Below are 14,622 nucleotides of genomic sequence, written 5' to 3' on the forward strand. Positions count from 1 at the left end.
CACTGGGGTTGTTCCTATCTGACATTTCGTAAGGGACACGGAAAACAAAATACACCCAAAATTTGAGTTTAAGCCAAAGGATGTGACAAAATCTAATAAAAATGTTTTTGGGCTTAAACCAACGGAAAACATTAGAAAATTGAGTAAACATGTGTTTTTGGCCTAAACTTAAGCGTTTGGCACTAAAATTGGGACAGGGCTTTAGGACCCAATTGGGGTGGGAATGGGATTCCGAATATTAATCTCTTGGAACTCTGTGGGTATCTTTGAGACGGTATTGCTGTAAGAATCTATGAGATTGCGGTGGGATTCCTGCGAATTATTGTGTGAATATTTGTAATTCTGAAAATCAATCTTTGTAATTATTGTAAAAACCTTTAATAAGATTCCGTTGATCTCCAGTTCCGTTGGAATTTCAAAGCAAAGCTTCAATATAAACGTTTTGAATGTCGGTAAATATTTTATAGATTTCAATGGGATTTATCGCAAAATCGATGAGAAATTTAATAATTTCAAAGGGAACCCTGGTGTTTTAGGGGAGATCCTCATTGAATTCTAACGACTACCAATGGAATCACTACAATTCCCATAAAAATCTCGACATTCTAAGTTCTAGACATTCCAAGGATACTATCAGAAACCCCCCAAAATAACGAGAATATCACAGAAACACTTAGAACTTCCGGAATTCAACATGCTGTTAAGAAAACACACGGGAGCATCAAAATTCTACCGCAATTTCCCCAGAATCTCAGTACCGGTACTAGAAAATATGTGATTCCAAATTTGATAGCTGTAATCTCAAGATCTCTTCAAATATGTTAAGCTAATATTAAAAAAAAATCATCAATCACTGGCGTTGTCGAAGACCGAAAACCACCCAGAAAATTATTTGATGTACCATCATCATAAAATCATAAACATAAAGAGAATACCAGACTAAACGCAAAATTACACTACAAATCTTGTCAAATAACAGCACCTTCATGATTTGTGCAAATTGTCGCGTAATCGATTAGATTCCATGGATTTTCTTCATATGCATGATTGTATTAATTTTAAGTGTCACTCTGAATAGATTGTTCTTTACGTGCAGAATCACTCTGCACTCTGAATGGAAATTTCTTAACGTGCAGCTTCAGTCACTGCTCATGTTCGAAAGTAGTAAGTACTACATGTTCGAAAAGTTTTTTATTCATACCAAAAGTGTAGTAAACTTTGTGGATTTTGTTTTTGAGTAGATGCTACATGTAGTAAAGTTCAAAGTTTTTTTTTATTCATATCACCCATTGATTTTTCTTAAGGGCTTTCTTGCAATGATCGATTTCTCTTTATCGTTGCTCTCTTCACAACACGTATGGTGAAACATATCGGAATCCAAAGATGGCCGTCACAGTGGCCGACTTTTGCCCCTACTCACTTTTGCAAAAGCACTAAACTGAAGAAATGTTTGGCAAATGTTTTTGATCTTCCTTTTTTAAGCTTTCTACTTGTGGCAAAATAAAAGTGCACTTTTGTTGGAAGATTTCTTCGTGAGATTAGTGCCTTTAAAGCTGTAGTGCAATCGCTGAAGTTTGATTCCGAACTCTTTCACCTTAAAATAAAGTTAAAGCTTGAGATTCTATTCATACTCAAGGTTTAAAAAATTGTTATTCTTAGTTCTTCTGTTTTCCTTTAAAAACATATATTTTTAAAGATTCGAAACATTCTTTCTTAAAATATTTGTTGGATCACAATATTATAAAAAAAATCGAACGTCTCTTTTTATGAAAATTTTGACTGATTTTTGACTAATGAATTTGATTATGAACCTGTCAATTTATGTTTGTATTAGGTAGAAAATGTGTGATAAGCACAAATTTTGTTTGTTTTTTTTTATTTTTAATCGTCAATAAGATTAATGCAATCAAAGACTTTTGATAAAAAAATGGATTGAAATTGGTCAAAACAAGTAAATTAAGACAAAATATCAGTAAAAAGTGCGATTTCAATAATTTTTTGTACTCCTTAGTACTCTTTTACAGAGTTGAAAAAATGTACTCTGTGCCGACAAGACCCCTCGTTTAGACAACCTTCACCAGAACAGCGCTACCTGACCGATGACAACAGAGATGACAAATGACGCTACCGATGAATGACAGACGGCTATTGGGAGTTCAACAAAAATATCCTTCGTCATCTAGGCTTTGTGAAAGTGTGAAATTTCCCAAAACTATTTTCTTAAAAACCTTTTTGAATTCGCGATAATTATTAAGCAGAAACAAGAACTATATCTGAATTTATTCGTAAGTAAAATCTCAATATTATTCCGTCGATGTGGACAAACGAGTTGTATCTTTATGTAGGATTATTGGTCAATACGATATATGCCACGCTAGGAAATCGTGATCCAATCTTGCTAATTTCTAAGTAACGGTCACCAAATTTGTGAGTTTATATTACCCTCTAGTACATACAGAACTCTAATAAATTCCATTATTGTAGCTTGAAGCTAAACAACCCTAACTTCTGCGTTTTGCTGTCTCGAGTTGGTGCACCCTAACCCCACATTCTTCAAGAAATTTGTGGTAGCAAGAATGGAATATCAGGATTCTCATAACCCCGATGCCCCACGGAACTGCCAGTCATGCGACCGTCCTGATACGGCGGAGAACGAGATGGTCTAGTGCAGTGTCTGCAGACTGTGGGAGCACTTCGGTTGTGCTGGAGTAGATGGTACCGTGAAACATCCCGACGTCAGGTATGTTTGCAAGAAATGCGTGGTCAGGCAGGGGCCTTCTGCCGGAGGTGTGCTGCAAGTGCCCGGTGACGATAAGCATAAGAAGAAAGCCTCAAAGGGAGGTTCTAAAACGGCTTCGAAGAAGGGCAGAACACTTCCAGATCCGCCGAAAAGTGTGACTTCCAGTGTCCGTGCAAAGCTGTTGGAGGAAGAGTTGAAGCTCGTCGCAGAAGAGCAGCGGCTGCAAGAAGAAGCACTACAGGAGCAGGAAGACATAAGAAGGCGGCAGCTAGCCGAAGAGGAACGCCGCCTGTTGGAAAAACGACGTCTAGCGGAGGAGGAAAGCAAGATGCGCGAACGGAAATTACAGGAAGAGCTGGAGCTAAAGCGAATGAAGATGCAAATCAGGAAGGAGTCGCTTGAAAAACGGCAGGCCCTCATCCGAGAGGCGGCGTCGACGAGTAGCAGAAGCAGTTCAATTCAGGATTCGAACGAAAGGGTGAACAAGTGGCTGAATTTTCAGAATAATGTTGGAGGATCTAAAGGAGCTCTGGAGGACGACGACAATGGAGATCAACAACCTGTCGATCATGATCCACTAGAAGATCTTGTAGACCCAGCAGTCGAGTACCCTGATATAAGAGCGCTTACGATCGGGTCAGAACTTCCCCTTCTTCCGAACCCACCAGCTAAAGTGACGCAAAATGCTCCGGCGTACTCGTTACCCACTCCTCAACCAGTCCACACGCTCACTCAAGTGCAAATCGCCGCACGACAGGTTCTGGGAAAGGACCTTCCCACTTTCGGCGGGAACCCAGAAGACTGGCCGATCTTTATTAGCAATTTCGAGCAGTCCACTGCCACTTGTGGATACTCAGATGCTGAAAATATGGTCCGGCTTCAACGATCTTTGAAGGGAAACGCGCTGGAGTCGGTTCGTAGTCGATTGCTCTTGCCCGCTAGCGTACCGCACGTTATTAAGACCCTGCGTACTCTCTACGGTAGACCAGAACTTATCATCCGGTCGCTGATGACGAAGATACGCCAGGTTCCCGCACCTCGACATGATCGTTTAGAAACGCTGATACAATTTGGTCTTGCAGTGCAAAATCTGGTCGACCATCTAAAAGCAGCAAGTCAGCTAAATCACCTTTGGAATCCGGCATTGATGCAGGAACTTATAGAGAAACTCCCTGGTTCCATGCGGATTGACTGGGCAATCTACAAAAACAAAAACCTTCCGGCGACTCTCGAAACCTTTGGGGACTTTATGGCCGGGCTGGTAACGGCGGCAAGTGAGGTGTCTTTCGATCTTCCAGGAGAACGGACAACAGCGAGAAATGACAAACAAAAATCCAGAGAAACCGGTAATATTTACGCACACTCTGGTGAACGAATCCCTTTGTCGGCGGTCGAAGGATCAGCATCGGGGACTACTTCTGCAGCGAACTGTGAGTCTAATCTTCATGCCTCCGTGAAGATCAGCAAGCCGTGTGCAGCGTGCGGTCGAAGCGGACATCGAGTGGCAGAATGTCATCAGTTCCAATGTGCGACGTTGGATGAACGCTGGAAACTCGTCCAGCTGAAAGGTTTGTGTCGAACGTGTCTGAATAGCCATGGCAAATGGCCATGCCGCTCCTGGAATGGATGTGGTGTTGATGGATGTAGACAGAAGCATAACACTCTTCTACACACTTCCGCTCCGGAAAACGTAGGGATGTCAGCAATCCACGTGCTATCGGAGGATCTGAAATGGCCGCTTTTTCGGATTGTACCCGTCGTTCTTTTCAGTGGCAGCTCTTCCCAACCGCTATTCGCTTTCATCGACGAGGGCTCCTCCTACACTCTGTTGGAGGAATCAGTAGCAAAGCAGCTTGGAGTCAAAGGTCAGCTAGAGCCACTAACACTCCAATGGACCGGAAACGTGAAACGGAAAGAAGCGCAATCATACCGTGTCCAGGTTGAAATCGCTGGCAAGGATTGTGCCAACCGACACAAGTTAGTGGATGCTCGTACGGTGAATCGACTTGTCCTACCTTCACAATCTCTAAAATGCGGAGAACTGGCTCAGCGGTTCCCTCATCTTCGTGGTCTCCCACTGGAAGACTACGAACTCGTCCAACCAAAGTTGTTAATAGGGCTCGACAATCTTAGGTTGTGCGTTCCGTTGAAGCTGCGGGAAGGAGGACCAAAGGACCCAATCGGTGCTAAATGTAGATTAGGGTGGAGCATCTACGGTTGCATATCCGGTCAGTCGTCTAAAACTGCAATCGTTAGTTTCCACGTCGGAGCAATATCTGATCCAGATCGGGAAATGAACGAGCAACTTCGTGACTACTTCACCCTGGAGACGGCAGACGTTTCTGCAAGTGAGACTCTACAATCGGCGGAAGATAAGCGCGCTAATCAGCTTTTGAGAGACACAACACGTCGGGTGTCCGGTGGATCTGGGTACGAAACCGGATTACTTTGGAGAACAGACAGTCCAAGCTTTCCCGATAGCTACCCCATGGCTGTGCGTCGGTTGGAGGCTTTAGAACGGAAGCTGCAAAAGGAGCCAGAATTAGAGCGACGAGTGCGAGAACAGATCGTGGAGTACGAGTGTAAAGGATATGCTCACAAAGCAGATCTGGCCGAACTTACTTCCGTTCCAGCTGATCAAGTATGGTACCTCCCCCTGGGTGTCGTTACGAATCCCAGGAAACCCGGAAAGGTGCGACTGATATGGGACGCGGCGGCTAAAGTTAACAATACTTCCTTCAATTGCAAGCTACTCAAGGGCCCAGACTTGCTGGCCCCGCTTCCGCAAGTTCTTCGCCAGTTTCGCCAGTTTCCAGTCGCGGTGTGTGGAGATATCATGGAGATGTTCCATCAGATAAAGATCCGCACACCCGACAACCAATCTCAACGGTTCCTGTTCCGTGACGACTCGTCGGATCCACCCAGGGTATACGTGATGGACGTCGCCACATTTGGTTCGACTTGTTCTCCAGCCTCTGCACAGTATATAAAGAACCTGAACGCGGAGGAGTTCTCCAATGAATACCCTCGAGCGGCAGCAGCTATAAAGAACAAGCACTACGTAGATGACTACCTAGACAGCTTCAAGACAGTCCAAGAGGCTATCGAGGTCGTCAACGAGGTAAAGCAAGTACACTCTATGGCTGGTTTTACGCTGCGTCACTTCTTGTCCAACGAAGCGGATGTTCTCAGGGGAATCGGTGCATCCTGTGAAGTACAACCGAAGAACCTGGACCTAGAGCGAGGAGAAAAAATGGAGTCTGTTCTGGGCATGAAGTGGATTCCATCTGAGGATGTCTTCGTATACACGTTCGGGATGAGAGAAGACATGCAGTCTATACTCATCGAAGATCACATCCCCACCAAGCGAGAAATAGCTAGGGTTGTGATGAGCTTATTCGACCCTCTTGGGTTCATCGCCTTCTTTCTCGTACATGGTAAGATCCTGCTGCAAGACATTTGGGCTAAAGGGACGGAATGGGATCAACATATACCGGAGGATATCAATGAGCGGTGGCAACAGTGGTCGAAACTATTCAATCAGTTGAGCCAAATTCGCATTCCTCGGTGCTACTTCCGTCCACCTTTCCCCGCAAGCCTGAATGGTCTTCAAGTTCATTTATTTGTCGACGCCAGCGAGTCAGCATACGCCTGCGCAGTGTACTTCCGCCTGGAGACAGCCGATGACACGCAGGTGACGCTTGTCGGCGCCAAGACCAAAGTAGCTCCGTTGAAAACACTCTCGATCCCAAGACTTGAGTTGAAAGCAGCCGTCCTTGGTGTTCGTCTGCTGGACACTATTCAGAGTCAGCATGAGTTCCCGATCTTCCGTCGCTTTTGCTGGAGTGACTCGGGTACAGTGCTTGCGTGGATTCGCTCCCATGACCATAGGCGTTTCCACAAATTTGTTGCCGTTCGCGTTGGTGAAATTCTGACTTCCACAGAGCAACAGCAGTGGAGGTGGGTGCCGACGAAGCTCAACGTTGCAGATTTAGCCACCAAGTGGGGAACAAGTCCGCAGTTAACCATGGACAGCCCTTGGTACAAGGGACCAAGCTTCATCCACGACTCGGAAGAGAACTGGCCGCAGCAACGATCGATTACTTCAACAAACGAAGAGCTACGACCTGCACATTTCCACTTCGTTCATTTTGATCCGATTGTAGACTTCAATCGGTTCAGCAGTTGGACCAAGCTCCATCGTTCAGCAGCATACGTGCTTCGTTTCGTCGAAAACATTCGCCGAAAGAAGCAAGGAATTGGACTGCAGCTTGGCATTCTCGACAGTGGCGAACTTCAACGAGCCGAAGAAATGCTGTGGAAATTAGCACAGGTCGAGACGTACCCTGATGAAATTGCCGTTCTGAAAAAAACTCAAGGCCCACCGGATCGTCGTCATTTTGTGGTGGAAAAGTCCAGCGATATCTATTCTAAATGGCCTTTCATTGACGAGAGAGGAACCCTGCGGAGTCGTGGTCGAATTGGTGCTGCTCCCTACGTAGCGATGGAAGCGAAGTTTCCTGTAATTCTTCCAAAGCAGCATGCGATCACCATTCTGATTGTAGACTGGTTCCACCGCCGTTTCCGGCACGCAAACCGTGAGACTGTTGTTAACGAAATCCGCCAACGTTTCGACATCCCGACGCTGAGAAGATTGGTGGATAGAGTTACTAAAAACTGTGTAGTGTGTCGCATCGCAAAGGCTGCCCCGAGACCACCCGCGATGTCTCCGCTTCCTGAGATGTGTCTGGCAGCATTCAACCAACCGTTCACTTTCACTGGATTGGACTATTTTGGTCCAGTCCTCGTAAAGTCTGGACGAAGTAACGTGAAGCGGTGGGTGGCCCTCTTTACCTGCCTGACCACCAGAGCAATAGGGTCCTAAAGCCCTGTCTCAATTTTAGTACCAAACGCTTAAGTTTAGGGCAGAAACACATGTTTACTCAATTTTTAATTGATTTTCATTGGTTTAAGTACAAAAAAAAATTTTTATGATTTTGTCACACCTTTTGGTTTAAACTCAAATGTTGGGTATATTTTGTTTTCCGTGTCCCTTCCGAAATGTCAGATAGGAACAACCCCAGTGTTCAAACTATATGCCCTGTGGCATTTTTGTCGAAAAAGTGAATGTCAAACAAGATCACAAGTGTCAAGGTTCATATTCGAAACCATTTTTAAAATTGAAGTTTAAAAATGTTATAGCCGTTATTTGAGCTGAAAAACTTGCTAAAGTAGTTGCAATAACATGCTTTTTCGTATTATTAAATAAAAACAAGAATTCATTAAACATTTTAGGACCCAATTCACCTAGAATTGGTGCATTCTTTGAGCACGGAGTCGTGTATTATGGCCGTTCAACGCTTTGTCTCTCGCCGCGGTTTACCGAGGGAATTTTGGACAGACAATGCAACATGTTTCCAGGGAACCAGCAATGAATTGAAGACACTCAACGAGGCAACAAAGAAGGCAATGACGGAAAAGTTCACCACAGCGCAGACAGCCTGGAAGTTTATCCCACCCTCTACGCCGCACATGGGTGGAGCATGGGAGAGACTTGTGCGCTCGGTCAAGGTTGCAATCGGAACAATAATGGATGGGCCACGTAGACCAGACGACGAAACGTTGGAAACAATTCTTTTAGAGGCGGAGGCAATGATTAACTCAAGACCTTTGACCTACGTTCCGCTAGAATCTGCGGATCAAGAAGCCATCGTCCGGCTTGAAATTCTTGCCTACGGAGATCATGGACACCCGTTCAACCCTTCGTAGCAGTTGGAAACTAGCCAGATATATCACCAATGAATTCTGGAATCGGTGGCTGAAGGAATATCTTCCAGTCATCACGCGCAGATGTAAGTGGGTCCAGGACGTCAAGGACATAGGGGTAGGAGACCTGGTCGTAGTGGTTGACGGAAAAGCAAAGAATCAATGGATACGGGGTCGAATCGAAGAAGTTTACCCTGGACGAGATGGAAGAGTAAGGCAAGCTTTGGTACGAACATCAACAGGGGTCATGCGAAGAGCAGCTGTCAAACTAGCTGTTCTAGATGTCTTGGACGAACGTAAACCTTTCCCTGGAGTTCTGGAAGTTGCAGATCCTCACCAAGGTTTACGGGTGGGGGTATGTGCCGACAAGACCCCTCGTTTAGACAACCTTCACCAGAACAGCGCTACCTGACCGATGACAACAGAGATGACAAATGACGCTACCGATGAATGACAGACGGCTATTGGGAGTTCAACAAAAATATCCTTCGTCATCTAGGCTTTGTGAAAGTGTGAAATTTCCCAAAACTATTTTCTTAAAAACCTTTTTGAATTCGCGATAATTATTAAGCAGAAACAAGAACTATATCTGAATTTATTCGTAAGTAAAATCTCAATATTATTCCGTCGATGTGGACAAACGAGTTGTATCTTTATGTAGGATTATTGGTCAATACGATATATGCCACGCTAGGAAATCGTGATCCAATCTTGCTAATTTCTAAGTAACGGTCACCAAATTTGTGAGTTTATATTACCCTCTAGTACATACAGAACTCTAATAAATTCCATTATTGTAGCTTGAAGCTAAACAACCCTAACTTCTGCGTTTTGCTGTCTCGAGTTGGTGCACCCTAACCCCACATACTCTTTCCGGTGAGTTCAAATATGGTAACCCTAAGTCTAGTGCCTTTGAAAACGTGAGTGTGAATAACCGAATAATGGCAGGAAAGGAATCACCCAGCACAGCACGTCTTACCCGGACGAGGGAGAAACAGCGAGTGAGTGGATGATATTCGATGCATGCAAAGACCTGCTGTGATGGAACTCATATTGAGTGCAATTCCACAGGGAGTGAAGCTCCGAGCACACTTTGTGTAAGTAACCCTTTCGTACCCACACAGTGAGTAGGTGCACAAGTCGGCCATTGTGCCGGCCATCTTTGGATTCCAAGATGTTTCACCATAAAGCTAAGTATGCTGTTTCGCTCAAGAAAAGTAAAGAAATTCCTTGACTGAAAGGGTCAAGAAATTTCCTACAGAGAGCCCCCTTTGAAGTGATATTTCTTCTCAACTGCGTACTGCGATCAGAAAAAAGTGATTTTCTTGACCATTTCTTGGGAGAAATTTTCCACGCATCGAGATAGGCGATTCCTTTTCTTGTCAGTAGCAAACCGGCCTTAAAGCCTGATTTGCTGCTGAACAGGAATCGCTAAAGAAATTTCTCGCCGATTCCTTGCAGAAATTTTCTACAGCGACTCCCATTTGAACTGACAGTTCTTTTCAATTGCGTACTGCGATCAGAAAAAGCGCATTCTTGATCGATTCCTAGCAGAAATTTCCCATGCATCAAGATAGGCCGAGAAATTACTTGTCAGCAGCGAATCAGGCTTAAAGCCTGATTTGCTGCTGAACAGGAATCGCTAAAGAAATTTCTCACCGATTTTTTGCAGAAATTTTCTACAGCGACTCCCGTTTGAAATGACATCTCTTTCCAACTGCGTACTAGAGATGGGCAAAATGGTCCAATTAAGGGAGCGAATCGTGGGTGACTCACTCACAAAAGTGAATCAACTCTTTTGATCGATTCAGTGACTCATTTTACGAAATCGAAAATGTATCATGTATCTTGCAAAAGACACGAAAAATATAACATTTCGAGTGAGAAACATTTTTTATATTGTCGCTTTATCTATTTAAGTATGTCTGACATACTTGACTATGAAAATACAAATCCAAGACAATGGTGAATTTTGAAGCTTTCTTTCAATGATTGCGGTACGAGTGAATCATGACTCGTTTGAAAAGAACCGTGGTTCGTTCACTCATTTTCGAGAGTCGACTCTTTTGAATGGTTCGTGAGTGAGTCGCCCAACTCTACTGCGTACTGCGAACAGAAAAATGCGCTTCCTTGATTGATTCCTTGCAGGAATTTCCCATGCATCAAGATAGGCCAAGAATTTACTTGTCAGCAGCGAATCAGGCTTAACGCTGAAATTCACTCAGGCAAATGGACTATCGAAATGCATAAGAACCCCTTATGAAAATTCGCCACAAAGAATCGGGTTGAAATTCATAAATTTGCCTCATGAAACAAAAATTTGAAACAAAAAATGTTTACGCGGCAACCTGGAATCGAACCAAGAACCTTGCGATCGATAGACCCGTGCGTGTACCACGCGCCTATCGACGCCTTTATGTGGAGAGATGCTAGAACGATACATAAAGCGCTCGCATTGCAATAATCGTTCCATCTTTCATAAGGCAACATTTATGAATTTCAATAGTCCAGTTCGCTGCGTGTTGGTCATTTTGGACACCCACCCACCCCCTTGTAACGCTTGTTGTATGAATATCATTCAGTTTTTGCACGGGCCGTAACATCGTTAGGACACCCACCCCCCCCCCCCCTCCAGCGTTATGAATTTTGTGAATGGGCCCATATAGGACAAGAAACGGCCAAGGAATGATTCCTCACCGAAATTAGGGAGCCGATGCTGGTTATGAACCCTTTGCATATGATGGACCCCCTTACAGAAAAACATAAAAGTAACACTCAAAGCAACATTATTCCCAGGGATTGAATCCTGAGAAAATTAAGAGAATCTCTCACGTATCGCTCTCTGTAACTAACATAACATGCTACACTAGAGTGGTTCAAAAAATCGTTTTTGCTCCATACACGGAGACGGAATTCAACTCAATTTTGGGTTGTTTCAACGCAATTCCGTAGTTGAGCCCAATAACTCAATTTTGGCTAAATTTCCAAGGTCCCCACTAGGTAGTTTGGCTTTAATTCCATTAGAAAAATATACTCAATTTTGGGTTGATTTAACGCAAAATTGAGTTCTTTCGACCCAAACATAAGAAAAGTTGCATTTACCCAAATTTGGCTTATTGGGCCAAAGTACCCCCGTTGGGTAGATGCAGCTCTCTCTATTTTTGACAACATTCGTGTGGGAGAAAGAGAAAAACGAGAGATTTTGGGTTGAAACTATAATAGATATACTTAATTTTGGGTAAACTAAACTCAAAAATTAGGTAAAAATATTTCTCCGTGTACCGCTCATTCGATTCAAGTTCAAATCCTGAGTGTCCTCCCGAAATTTGAGCTCATTTGGATGAAAACTGAGACTGCACAAGCCCTTCAAAGTTTATATGGGAATTACTATGGGAAAAGCAAGCAATTCATTCAATTGGTCATAATGTGTGCCCATGTGCTCTTGGGGATTAGAAGTATGTTGATACTGTGACATACAATAATCAGCTACAACTTTGCCGAAGACCGTTTTTCAATCGGACGCCCCAGTAATTTTCTACAGCGACTCCCATTTGAACTGACAGTTCTTTTCAACTGCATACTGTGATCAGAAAAAAGCGCATTCTTGATCGATTCCTTGCAGAAATTTCCCATGCAGGCCAGGATAGGCCGAGAAATTACTTGTCAGCAGCGAATCAGGCTTTACATTAGAAAGGATTAACATATTTTTACCAGACTAACAAGAAATTATTGCCGTGTGTGAGTAAACTGTGGAAATACGAGACAATGAGTTAAAAAGATGAGCCAACTCATCCATGATATTTTGGCTGCTGAGTTGCATGATTGACAACTCACGCATGAAAAATCTCAAGCGTGAGTTGTGAGAAATTGATTTTTTCACAACACTGAAGCTAGGTATGCTGTTCCGCTCAAGAAAAGTAAAAATTTCTGCTCAAGAAATGGTCAAGAAATTTCCTACAGTGAGCTCCATTTGAAATGACATTTCTCTTCAACTGCGTACTGCGATCAAAGAAAAATGTTTTTCTTGAGCATTTCTTGCAAGAAATTTCCCACGCATCGAGATAGGCGATTACTTTTCTGTTGAAGAGCATACTTCGTATTAGTCAGCAGTTTCAGACAAAATATTTGGTTTGAGACGCATAAATACAGATATTTGAACAGTTTTGTATTGATCATCTTATGTTTTTTAGAGTCCGGCGGCGGTCGTACACCCGCAGCCGTTACAGCGAACTGACACCCGCAGGGTGAAATGAATGGAAAAACTTTCCCGCCCAAATTGAAAGCACGTGGTTTTCGCAGAATGACAGAAGTGTATCTATGTATTAGTGATACATATCAGGAGCAACTGAACATGATGAGTGTGTTTGCTGTCTAGTGCATGTACTGTGTTTGGAAGTTGGAGGTTCTGTATGATCAGTGACCGCTGCGCTTATATTTGGAGACATGGGCAAATAATCGCCATAATTGGATTTATCGTGAGACAGACAATAAAGCCTGATTCGCTGCTGACAAGTAATTTCTCGGCCTATAGATCGTTGCACGTCTGACCTAACCTCGAAAGTCCATATAAAAAAAATGTCAACAATTCCAGCAGTGAATGTCAACTCCATATAAAAAAAATCTAAACAATTCCAGCAGTGAGTGTCAAAGAGCAGGACAGTCAATTGAGCCTGATAAAAGAAGGACAGAGAAGGAGAACTTTTCGTGACGTCACCGTGCACTCTTCTATCTTGATGCATGGGAAATTTCTGCAAGGAAATGATCAAGAATGCGCTTTTTTCTGATCGCAGTACGCAATTGAAAAGAAATGTCAGTTTAAATGGGAGTCGCTGTAGAAAATTCCTGCAAGGAATCGACAAGAAATTTCTTTAGCGATTCCTTTTCAGTAGCAAATCAGGCTTAAATGAAACCACACAAGAGGGTCCATAAAACGCATGTACTCTTCTATCATTGCGTTTGGGCCTTTAATCACGAGATGAACACTAAGCCTTTTTCAAATGTTGGTCGATTTTTCGCTGAGTTCCACCCCTGCACCGATTTTGCCGTCCGACGACGGAACTGTCAAACTCAGATCAAAACATCGGAGCGGAGTGCGTGATCGAATCGAAGCCGCATCGCATTTTCTCGTCAGTTTTCTGTTCTTCCTTTATTTTTGGAAATTCACGCGGAATAATCTTAATTCTACAGCAAACTACTAGTGCGTTCCAAATGTCCGATCCCAGTTCCAAGGACACCGTCCTGAAGACGGCCATGATCTACGTTTGCGGTGGTAAGAATAGCGTTTGGAATGGCTCCTTTCGGAAAGGACATCGACAACGTGTGTCTCTAATATCGGCGGATTCTTTTCATTGCAGAATGCCATCACGAAAACGAGATGCGTCCCCGAGATCCGATCCGTTGCCGCGAGTGCGGATACCGTATCATGTACAAAAAGCGCACCAAACGATGTAAGTATCAGAAGCTGGGTGAATTTTGTTTGGAGCACTAGTGTGAAGGGCTCCGGAAAGGTGGGGATATCGGGGCAAAATGCACATTATGGATGTGCCATAAGTCTAATCATATATATTTTTGTATCTTTTCAGTGGTCGTCTTCGATGCCAGATGAATGTGCAGACGATAGAATTCTATGGAATAATATAAACCTCTTTTTATAAGTACGAAATAAGTCTATGATTATTTAAAATAGGACACGTATTTGGTTATTGATCCGAAACTTGCCGTCGGTTTTTGTAAGTAGGTTCTACGTTCAGCAAATTTTAGCAAATTTGCTTAAATTACGCATATTATGTCCAATTTCACGTATATCTCGATTACTTATGTTTATTAAATTTGTTAGCCTTTGAATTTTATTTGAAAATTTCAAATGCGTCTGATTAGATCATAGCGAAAGCTATACTTTATTACCTAAAACGAAATGAAAACGTTCATGTCCTGTGCAGTTCTACCCACACAATTTATGGCGTGTGAGCTAATAAGTAACATTTAGATCAGGCCTGCCCAACCTTTTTGAACCGCGGGCCAAATCTCAGAAATAATATTGTGTCGCGGGTCACATTTTTAAACGCACAAATTTTCCCATGAAGTCTGACAAAAGCCAGTAAATGAAGTTAATAATA

The 14,622-nt window shown here is 43.2% G+C and overlaps 1 protein-coding gene across 1 annotated transcript; it reads left to right on the plus strand.

Annotated features, from left to right (window-relative positions):
* The first annotated feature begins 13,569 nt into the window (after positions 1-13,569).
* On the plus strand, positions 13,570-14,192 carry LOC23687737 (DNA-directed RNA polymerases I, II, and III subunit RPABC4). Its single transcript, XM_021850297.1, has 3 exons — positions 13,570-13,775; positions 13,861-13,953; positions 14,089-14,192. Exons 1-3 carry the CDS (start codon positions 13,715-13,717, stop codon positions 14,109-14,111), a joined length of 177 nt encoding a protein of 58 aa, XP_021705989.1. The 5' UTR covers positions 13,570-13,714; the 3' UTR covers positions 14,112-14,192.
* Positions 14,193-14,622: the final 430 nt, after the last annotated feature.

Source organism: Aedes aegypti, chromosome 3 (assembly GCF_002204515.2).
Source record: "Aedes aegypti strain LVP_AGWG chromosome 3, AaegL5.0 Primary Assembly, whole genome shotgun sequence".
Lineage (NCBI taxonomy): Eukaryota > Metazoa > Arthropoda > Insecta > Diptera > Culicidae > Aedes > Aedes aegypti.